The sequence below is a fragment of the Lithobates pipiens genome, unplaced genomic scaffold (assembly GCF_037356315.1).
Source record: "Lithobates pipiens isolate NorthernLeopardFrog02 unplaced genomic scaffold, aLitPip1_a1.2 Scaffold_23, whole genome shotgun sequence".
Taxonomy (NCBI): Eukaryota; Metazoa; Chordata; class Amphibia; order Anura; family Ranidae; genus Lithobates; species Lithobates pipiens.
In genome coordinates, this window is record NW_027507785.1 from 214,258,113 (window position 1) to 214,269,674 (window position 11,562).

Genomic DNA, 11,562 nt, shown 5'->3' on the forward strand with positions numbered 1-11,562 from the left:
AAAAATATATATATACCATAGTTTGTAGGCACTGTAACTTTTGCGCAAACTAATAAACTACTACTAGTAAAAAAAAATTATTAATAAAAATGCCATAAAACTATCCCCTATTTTGTAGACGCTATAACTTTTGCGCAAACCAATAAATAAACGCTTATTGCGATTTTTTCCAAAAATATGTAGAAGAATATGTATCAGCCTATACTGAGGAAAAAATATTTTCTTTATATATATTTTTGGGGGATATTTATTATAGCAAAATGTAAAAAATAATGTGTTTTTTTTTTAAATTGACGCTCTTTTTTTGTTTATAGCGCAAAAAATAAAAACCGCAGGGGTGATCAAATACCACCAGAAGAAAGCTCTATTTCTGGGAAATAAAGGATGCCAATTTTGTTCAGAGCCACGTCGCATGATCGTGCAATTGTCAGGTAAAGCGACGCAGTGCAGAATCGCAAAAAGTGGCTTGGTTGGTCCTTTAGCTGGAAAATGGCCCGGGGCATGTTCAGCACGTTTTGAGCTGGAAAAAAAATGACCACCCAAAAAGTGTATTTATTATCCACACATCATTTATTCCCTGTCCAGCAGGATGGCTAAAGATAGCAGTAACAATTGCAAAACTGTTGTAGAGGGGTGATCTGGAGGAACAACACCCTCCTACACAACCAGTTTTAAATACATCTGCACACAAGCATTGTGTCCGTGGCAACTGAAGTTTGTCAGCCTTGTAAATTGTCCGGTCTGAATTGGCACAATGGTATGTGACTATTGGGAAATCACTTCCCTTATCACCTTGTAAAATGATCCCTTGTATAATGAGAGCCCCTTACTGCTCCGATTAAGAGATCCTCATTTATTTTAAATTGAAACATAAAATGTCATTGTCTATTATAATTGCTTTTAACAAATCTATGATACTTTGTGTCAATTAATGATTTTGTTGCATGTTTGTGATACCTGAGTAAATGAGAGGACAACAAAACCAACAGCACTATCTCTCATCTTAGGGCTCTCAATGTGTTTGATCACAGGCAGTGACAAGGTTAGGCTTGTGAAAGCCTCTGTTTCCTCACCATAGTGACAATGAATGCAAAAAATACAAGACACTAAATACATGAAACTAACCAACTGAACATCTGACTCTAAGGATCCCATTATAATTGGGAGGGGAAAAAAAGTCAACTTTCAGGCCCCATTTACACCTGAGTGTTTTGTAACTCCAAAAAAGCTCCACTATACTAAATCCCATGGTTTTCAATTTAACCTGTTCACACCTGAGTGTAGTGTCGCTTGAAGCTGCATTCACCTGGGCATTTTGAACCATGGGCAGAATCGCTGTCAAATGACAATCGCACAATTCCAATTTCAGGAACTATTCGTTTTAATGGCACCTGAAAATGTGGTGCGGTTCTGCCGCGGTAGTGGTGCGATAAAGCGCGCTGCAATCGTGGCAAACCGCACTACGTAAAGGTTTTCGCTCAAAAGAAGCTCCTGATCTTGCAATTCTGCCCATGATTGAAAACTCCCTGGTGTGAATGCAGCCTTATGCCCCTTACACACGATCCGAAAATCGTACGAAAAATTCCGCATTCTAATCGATTGTACGATAATCGGATCATTCATACAGAGCTTTCAAGAACCGATCAGGACAGTCAGACATGCACACTAATTTTTTTCGTACGATGCCAGATCGTACAATTTTCATTTAATCAGTACAGTAAGGCTGCTTTCACACTGGGGCGGTATTCAGGCGTTACAGCGCTAAAAATAGCGCCTGTGTAGCGCCTGAAAAAAACCGGCCCCTTTCCCTCCAGTGTGAAAGCCGGAGGGCTTTCACACTGGAGCGATGCACTGGCAGGACGGTGAAAAAAGTCCTGCTAGCCGCATCTTTGGAGCGGTGAAGGAGCAGTGTATTCACCGCTCCTATACCGCTCCTACCCATTGAAATCAATGGGACACCGCGGCAATACCGCCGGCAAAGCGCCGCTGCAGCGGCGCTTTGCGGGCGGGTTTAACCCTTTTTCGGCCGCTAGCGGGGGTTAAAACCACCCCGCTAGCGCCCGCAGACCGCCGCCAAAACGACGGTAAAGCGCCGCTAAAAATAGCGGCGCTTTACCGCCGACGCCGCTCCAGCCCCAGTGTGAAAGCAGCCTTATCCTTTGAAAATGCAATACAAATGCATTACAACACATCACGTCACTTCTGATTATTTTTTTCTGTAATTCGGGAATTTTCATGACTTTAGTAACCTCATCAGATTCGACGTGAGATTAGCAAGCAAAAAAAAAAAACGGACGATCATTCGTCCGATAATCGGATCGTGTGTACAGAGCATTAACCGTTTTTAGCCCCGACAGAAATACAAGTAAACATGCAAATCGTTCATCGACATTGTTTTATTCCCTAGTAATCAGATTTCCATTGGCTAAAATAACTTCTAAAAAATGTTTTTTAGAAAACCACAAAATAAGCAAAAAAATTCTGTACAAATGCTGAAAAAAAAAAAAAAAAAGCCTAGAGAACGACTGAAGACTCTAATGTTAAGAGTAAATACAGCCTATATAAAAATTCACAACAAACATCAAGTTTGCCTGAGATTCAAGATTATAGAATCTACAGTGATAACTACTTTAGAAGTCAGATCAATAGTGATCTCCAATGTTGGCCAAAAACGAGGCGATTCTGTAGCGGTTTGGTGGATTTCAATAACTACAAAGGTTTCCTAATTTCCAATGATCATAAATGGGATGGAAATTGATCCAAATCAAATCAATGTCTCTCAAAGTGGCATTTTTGATCGCTTTATGCCTTCGTTTTATTTGTTTGTTAAAATCAGAGATTATTGATGGATTGACTGTGAAGGTTAAGGCTTAATGTACATGGGACGCTTTTACAACCTCTCCTTAACCATTTAACTTGACATATAATAAACCACATTTAAAATGTCCGTTTTGCCACGTTTACATGCTGCGTTTAGCCACGTTTGCGTTTAGAGGCGTTTTTTAAAAAAAATATTTTTTTCAAAATAGCCAAAAATTTAAAACACCTGTAAACAAAACACAGCTAAACACAAGTTACCGCGTTTAGCCACATTTGGCGTCTGAAACATCGGAAACTTCAGCGTCTGAACACATTTTTTTGCCTTCAAAGGAGAGCCTATAAACGCAACTGCCTAAAAACGACATTAAATTAACCTGTGTACATGTACACATAAGATAACATTGGATGAGTTCAGGCGCAGTTGAAAAAAGCATCCAACTGCCTCTGAACGTCCGTTTTTACCAACAGCAGTGTACATGAGGCTTAAACACAGAAATATAGAAATGTGATGGCAGAAAAAAGACTGAGTAGTCCATTGAGTCTAACTGTTTTTTTATTTTTTTTATACATGTTTTTGATTTTTGATTTTTTTTGGTTTGTTTGTTTTCATTAACTTTTTTCTCTAAGTATAGATCTATGTTTGTCCCAAGCATGTTTGGAGCCATTTATTGTTGATTGGCTCACTCACTATCTCTGCTGGAAGTTTATTCCAAGCATCAAAATAATACTTTCTAGGATTAGTTCTCGTTGATCCAGGTCATTGTTTGACCACCAATATAAGGCACATTCTGCCCACTGACCAGCAATGTAAGGAACATTCATCCCATTGATGTAAGATACATTCTTCCAACTGACCAGCAATGTAAGGAACATTCTTCCCACTGAACACCAACGTAAGAAACAATAATCCTATTGACCCCCAATGTAAGGAACATTCTTCCCACTGACCATCAATGAAGGGAACATACTTCCAACTGACCACCAATATAAGGAACATACTTCCAACTGACCACCAATATAAGGAACATTTTTCCCACTGACTACCAATATAAGGAACATACTTCCCACTGACCACCAATATAAGGAACATTTTTCCCACTGACTACCAATATAAGGAACATTCTTCCCACTGACCACCAATATAAGGAACATACTTCCCACTGACCATCAATGAAGGGAAAATACTTCCAACTGACCACCAATATAAGGAACATTCTTCCCACTGACCACCAATATAAGGAACATACTTCCCACTGACCAAAATGTAAGGAACATTCTTCCCACTGACCATAATGGTAATGCATCATAAGCTATAGATATAGGAAATATTAGCAGGGGTCCACTGAGACCAGCAATGTTATTTTAAGGGTCTCTCCATGATATAAGGATTCAGAAGGGCTGATTTACAAGCAGACGGGTAACCCAGTCACCTTGATCCCTTGGATGTCAATGTTCAGTTATGTTCTAACACTCATTAGAACAGAAGAAGCTACTTAGATGAATAGCAAAATATCTTTACCATTCCAAGAAGAGCTGGATTTGTGCTTGAAAGCGACCAACCTCTGAGAGCGTGTGCTCTGCAATAATCAGCCAACTTCCCTGATATCTACGAGCTCTCAATCCGAAAAGTTCCTATTCAAACCCTGAAGCTACTGGTTACCCTGATCTGGGGGCCATTACAATCATGATTAATGCAATAAAAAAATATACAAAACGTGTGAAGACATTAGTTTGTTACAGTGGGAGTATAACAAAAACGTTATTTTAGTGTTAATGAGACGTTAAGAAAAGGATTACAACCCCTGGTACATTTTTATCACCATCTGCGCCAGCACCTTCTCATTTTGCCCTGTTACTGAGATGGAAAGTTTTGGGAAATCTAACCTTTTAGGGCTGTCAGCAGAACTCAGGGGTTATCTTCCACTGAAGGTGTCTGTTCTGGTGTCCTCAACTGGTCCTACACTATACAATCTGATTGTGTGATCTCTGTACAATTTTGTTTCTATGGATTGTTTACGTTTTAAAGGGCTCTTTTACCTGGCGCTGCTCTGCTGCACTCTCAATCCTCTGAACAGATCCCTTGCTGAATCGGTGCTGAGTGGGACGGATGTCGTTTTTTTTTTACATCTGAGCCCATTCAGTTTGTGTCCGCTGAATACAGGTGGACCCGTCATAGATCTATCGGCAGCAGGATATAAACAGACTTGTGTCAGTTTACATCAGGCTTCCTCCGATCCGTCATGTTTAGGTCCAGCAACCTAGACGGACTCGGAGGTAGGTGGATGTCCGTTTACATCCACTTATCAATAGAGCTGCATGGAGTTTCCAATCAGGTCCACCAGGCGGATCTGATCGGAAAGCCCATGTGAAAGGGCCCTAAGCCCTGGTTCATACCAGTGCGACTTTGAAATTGCATTATTTTAGTGCAATCAATGCGATTTGGACCTCTGATTTAATTGCGGCTTGTGACTTCATTTAACAGAAGTCAATGCAAGTCCCAATGAAATTGCAAAAAAAAATACAGCTGGAACCCTTTTCAAAGATTTGAACAGTTCCATTGCAAAAGTGCGACTTGTCGTGTGATTTTGAACTTTCAAATTGCATGACAAATCACACCGGTGAGAACCAGGGCTAAAGATAAAGGAAATTATACAGAGATTGTACAGTGTATGACCAGCTTAAAGTGATTGTAAATATTCGTGTTTTTGTTTTTTTAAATAAAAAACGTGTCATAATTACCTCCATTGTGCAGTTTGTTTGTGCCCGTGTCATTGGCAGCAGAGGGAGCCAATGGCTTCGCTGCTATCAATCTATCCAATCAAGAACCGAGAACCCCCGGGCAAAGGAAGCGCACATCTCCGCCAGGTGAAATTCCAGGGCTCGGGTAAGTAAAACGGGGGGGGGGGGGAGCGGTGACTGCCAGGGGTTTTTTCACCTTAATGCATAGGAGAAAACAGGAGGGTTCACAACCCCTTTAAGATTTACCAAAAAACATGTAGTATGAGAACAGACCATTCAATCTGTAAAAAAACAGGCAGGCCCTTATACTGCAGAGTTGATTGTAGATCTAAAGGAGATTGTACTCATGGGCATTCGCAGAACTTTTTTCAGGGAGGGGCATCATTTTAGGGTCAACCATGCACTGCCCCTTTTCGACAATGTCATTATCACATTGTCATGGTCAGAGACTGCAGGTGTAGTACACTCCCTAGGATAAGAAATGGATAATGGCTGATGGGTCCTCTTACTAGGCCCAGCTAAGCTACAGCAGTGATCCCTCCGGCTGGACAATCGATCACTCTGGGTTCCCTGGTCAGTAGTGTAGCATGTCTGTACCCTGGCATAGGCTCAGTCTTTCTCTGGTGGCAGTGGGCAGAGTGGCTCTCTCTCTGGTGGTGCCAGGTAGCGTGGCTCTCTCTGGCGCTGGGTAGCGTGGCTCTCTCTCTGGTGGCGCTGGGTAGCGTGGCTCTCTCTCTGGCACTGGGTAGCGTGGATGTCTCTCAGGTGCTGGGTAGCGTGGCTCTCTCTCTGGCACTGGGTAGTGTGGCTCTCTCTCTGGCGCTGGGTAGCGTGGCTCTCTCTGGAACTGGGTAGCGTGGTTCTCTCTCTGGCGCAGGGTAGCATTGCTCTCTCTCTGGTGGCGCTGGGTAGCATGGCTCTCTCTCTGGCACTGGGTAGCATGGTTCTCTCTCTGGTGCTGGGTAGTGTAGCTCTCTCTGGCACTGGGTAGCGTGGTTCTCTCCCTAGCGCTGGTTAGCACGGCTCTCTCTCTGGTGGCGCTGGGTAGCGTGGTTCTCTCCCTGGCGCTGCTTAGCACGGCTCTCTCTCTGGTGCTGGGTAGTGTAGCTCTCTCTGGCACTGGGTAGCATGGTTCTCTCTCTGGTGCTGGGTAGTGTAGCTCTCTCTGGCACTGGGTAGCGTGGTTCTCTCCCTAGCGCTGGTTAGCACGGCTCTCTCTCTGGTGGCGCTGGGTAGCGTGGTTCTCTCCCTGGCGCTGCTTAGCACGGCTCTCTCTCTGGTGGCGCTGGGTAGCGTGGTTCTCTCCCTGGCGCTGGTTAGCACGGCTCTCTCTCTGGTGGCGCTGGGTAGCGTGGCTCTCTCTCTGGTGGCGCTGGGTAGTGTGGCTCTCTCTCTCTGGTGGGGCTGGGTACCGTGGCTCTCTCTAAAACGAGCAGCGTTTTACTGCTAACACCCCAGTGTGAAAGGTCTCTTATGGCACTTGATGGTTTGACAGTTTGGTTGAGCGCACAAGCAATGTGACAGTTACTATCCTGGTAGGTGTCAGGAATGGAACTGTTTTTGAAACTGTTAAAGGGTTTAATACAAACTGAAAGGAGGTTATCTCTACATTACATCATTTTGCTAAAGGAGATTGGGCAGAAATTGTGCAATCGGATTGAATATGTGTGTGGCCATTTTGACGGGTCCCCCTCACTTTGTAGAGATCTCATTGTGTCTCTGTGACAGGAAGTGAAGGGAAATCTCTCTAAGGGGACACAGCCAGCAAACTTTAACCAGTGAGGGTTAATAAAAAGTTTAGGCCCCTGTGATTGGGTGATTGTAGGTGAGTGATGATTGGTGGGTGCTGTGCCCCCCATGGGGTATGGTGCTGTGTATGGAGGAGAAGTGATGGACTGGATAGGCATTAGTGGTGATCGGATGAGACAATGCAGAACACACAGAGGATCCTCTCATCCTCTCTCTCTCTCTCTCTCTCTCTCACTCACCCTTGATAATCTCCGCTGCACTGATCAGCTCCTGATTCTCCATCCCCAGATCACACGGAGAGCCCCGCTGTACCCGGCATTGCCCGCACACGCTCCGGCTGTCCCGTTACTCTCTCATGTCCCTCTTCTTCTCCTGTCCCCCCAGCAGACCCCCGGCTCTCTGCCTCTCCCCCAGCCTTCAGGACTCGCTCTCCGCACTCTTAAAGTCCTCCGTCTTGGTTACCAGCAGCCAATCCGGGACGGGGCTCCGTTACTAGGGCTTTGTTTCCAGTGACCAATCAGGGAGTGGCAAGGAGATCAGGCTTAACCGCCTCAGTGCCGTGCTGGTGACTGGGCATGGCTTCGTGTTCCTGTCCTCTGTGAGGAAGGCGCGCTTTACTGACTGAAAAGAGAACCTGTCCTCACACCGTGTGAATGGCCAGGCGTACATATTAAACATTTCGGGCCGTTTGTTTCAATGAAAGTGTATCTAAAGCCAAGAACTACTAGAGTATTGCAGCTTCCCGCTCTGTAAATGTAGTAGCTGTGTGACTGACAACCATGCTAAGCAGTGTTGTCATGAGGGTTGCCAACATCCTGTACCATTATTTACTGACAAGACGTGGGAAATTTACTGACAGAGCACATTTTTTACTAACAATATGAAAAATTCCAAAACTCCAATTAACCCCTTCAGATCCGTATTATAGCCGAATACAGCACGGATCTACTTTTTTCTGCCAAGAACTGTCCCCCCATCGGATAGTGTCCGCCCCGTACTGCGCAGCACAGAGGACAAGGAGACGCAGAAAGTCTCCGAAGATGAACGGCGCCTGCACACTTGATAGTACTTTCAAGCCCCACCATGCAAGTGGACATACGGTAGATGATGTAACAGCACCTAGTAACGGCCCCTCACAAGCTCGCTTCGGGCACAGCCTCGCTTCGCTCGGCAATTTTTTATTCTAACTCTATGTCCACTTGGATGGTGGGGCTTGAACCTGGACTCAGTGCGCAGGCACCGCTCATCTTCGGAGACTTTCGGTGTCTCCTTGTCCTCAGTACTGCGCAAGCGCAGTACAGGGCGGACACTATCCGACGGGGGACAGTATTCGACACAACACCAGTAGGCCGTCAATAGACATCCTCCCCTTTGCGTGCTCCTTGCGCATGCTGTGATCATCGAGTCAATGAGACTTGGGTGATCACAGATCGAAGTAAGGGGTTGTTTCCGGTCCCTTACCACGTGATGAGTTGTCAGTCAATGACAGTGGATCACGTGATGTAAACAGAAGATCTGTAATCATTTTTTTTTCTTCTCAAACTGACAGCATGAGGAGAAAAAAGAAGCCGATCACCGGCTTCTGTTGAAGGGACATCGGTCCCAAAGAGGAAGAGGCACAGCCGCCTCATCTCTGCCCACCAGTACCACCTGCTAGTGACCACAGTGCAACAAATCAGTGCCCACCAGTACATAACAGTGCCAGCAATCAGTACCACCTATCAGTGCCCACAAGTGCCACCTACCAATGCCCACCAGTATTGTCAATCAGTGCCACCTAGCAGTGCTGCCTATCAGTGGCATCTATCAGTGCCCATCACTGCCACCCATCAGTGCCACCTATTAGTGCCCTTCAGTGCTGCGCATCAGTGCCACCCATCAATACCACCTCTCAGTGCCCACCAATGCCACCCATCAGTGCCACCTCATCAATTCCTACCAGTGCCGCCTATTAGTGCCCATCAGTGCTGCCTATTGGTGCCCATCAGTGCCGCCTTATCAGTGCCCATCAGTGCTGCCTTATCAGTGCCCATCAATGCAGCTTATCGGTGCCCATCAGTGCAGCCTATCAGTGCCCATCAGTGCAGACTCCTCAGCGTACATCAACGAAGGAGAAAAAATACTTGTTTGCAAAATGTATTAACAAAAAAAAATTTTTTTTTTTTATTTCAGTCTTTTTTAATTTTTTGAACAAAAAATAAAAACTGCAGAAGTGATCAAATACCACCAAAAGAAAGCTCTATTTGTAGGGAAAAAAATGATAAAAAATTTAATTTGGGTACAGTGTTGCATGACCGCGCAATTGTCGTTCAGAAAGTGACAGCGCTAAAAGCTGAAAATTGGGCTGGACAGGAGGGGGGTTTAGGTGCCCAGTAAGCAAGTGGTTAAAAACGAAGGCAAACAATATTTAACCCCGTTTCACACTGAGGCGTTTTTTAGGCGTTTTAGCACTAGAAAGAGCTTCTAAATAATGCCTGAAAAACGCCTCCCATTCATTGCAGTGTGACTTTTCACACTGGGCGGAGTGCTTGCCAGAAGTCCTGCAATCAATATCTTTGGGGTGGTTTGGGAGTGGTGTATACAGACACAGGACATTCAGAAAAGGCTTTCTGGACATCAGATTGCTGGCAGGAAAATGCTGCTTTAAAAATGCACTTTTAACAGTTTATGCTCATTTTGGAGCATCAGCCTTTTTAGAGGTTTGTTTAAATTACACCCAGCTTAAGTTCAGCTCTGCAATGTAAAAAAACGCTGATAAAAGCATGTTTGTGCGTTTTTCATCGTTCATCATTTTTTGTGGTCAGAAGTGCATGGACACATAGGATAGCATGGAGGGGAGTTTAAGGGCTGTTAACTGCTTGCTGCCCGCCCACCGTCAAATGACAGCGGGGTGGTGTGGCTCTCGTTCTGGAACAACGCCATATGACGCCGTCCTAGAATGGCCGCTCTCGCGCACCCGCGGGGGTGCACAGCGCGTCAGGCACATCGTGTTGCTAGCACACAGCGTGACCCCGATCTCTGTAAAGAGCCGCGTCCGCGGCTCTTTAGCCATGTGAACGGCTGTGTCCAATCACAGCCGGTCACATGTATACAAGAAAGTGCTGGTTAATCGGCTCTCTTCGTCTCACGCTGACAGAGTGTGTGGCGAGCCGATCAGTGGCATCTCCACATAAGGGGACATCTAGGAATGTAATGAGGGCACAGATCATTAGTGCCCTGATTACAATATTGCAATATAGTGTCACAAATCAGTGCCCACATTGTCCACCAATGCCAGCTATCAGTGCCCACCAATGGCAGCAATCAGTGCCCACCACCTGCCTACAAGTGCCACCAATCAGTGCCCATTAGCGATGCCAGTCAGTACTGGCAATCAGCGCCACCTATCAGTGCTGCCCATCAATGTCCATCACTGTTGTCAATCAATGCCCATCAGTAATGCTCATCTGTCACCCATCAGTGTCCCTCCTCAATACCCATCAGTACCACATATCCGTGCCGCCTATTAGTGCCCATCAGTGCCGCCTATCAGTGCTCATCAGTGCCACATATCAGTGGCACCTATCAGTGGCTATAAGGGCGGCATATTAGTGCCTCCTCATAAGTGCCACCTAATCAGTGCCCATAAGTACCACCTCATCAGTGCCCATAAGTTCCACCTCATCAATGCCTACTAGTTCAGCTTATCAGTGCCGCCATTTACTGACAAAAAAAAGGAAAAAACATTTTTTTTTCAAAATTGTTGGTCTTTTTTTTGTAAAAAATAAAAAACCCAGCAGTGAATAAATACCACCAAAAGAAAGCTCTATTTGTGTAAAGAAATTAATAAAAAATGTGTTTGGGTACAGTGTTGCATGACCACACAATTGTCATTCAAAGTGCGACAGCTCTGAAAGCTGAAAAATGGCATGGGCAGGAAGGGGGTGTAAGTGCACGGTAGGCAAGTGGCTAAAAGAAACGCCCAAACTCCCAAAAACTTCAGTTCATCAGCTTTAGTGCGCATGAGGCCCAACTCCTCCATATCCTGAATGTTTTGAGACTCTTAATAGTATTATACATATGGAGAAATAAGTAGTTGAAACAGAGTTTCACCCAAATGTGGAACTTCCGCTTTAAGTCTTCTGGGACATATGACAGGTCCTAGAAGACTTCGGGACCAGTCACAGAGTGCAGCGCCACACGTGCAGCGCAGTTGGCACCCGGCTGTGAGGCAGCAAGCTGTCATAGCCGGGTGCCCATAGGAGAGATGCCGAC

General features: G+C 45.1%; 1 protein-coding gene across 3 annotated transcripts in view; it reads right to left on the reverse strand.

Annotated features, from left to right (window-relative positions):
* CDC14A (cell division cycle 14A) overlaps positions 1–7,779 on the reverse strand; it is a 188,035-nt gene extending 180,256 nt beyond the window's left edge. The window contains exon 1 of one of the 3 annotated variants that reach the window (XM_077452824.1): positions 7,548–7,779. In XM_077452824.1, the coding sequence (XP_077308950.1) occupies positions 7,548–7,590 (43 nt within the window). In that variant the 5' untranslated portion in view covers positions 7,591–7,779. The remainder of the gene's footprint in view (positions 1–7,547) is intronic. The other 2 variants (XM_077452822.1, XM_077452821.1) reach the window with 2 other exon arrangements.
* Between the last annotated feature and the right edge of the window lie 3,783 nt (positions 7,780–11,562).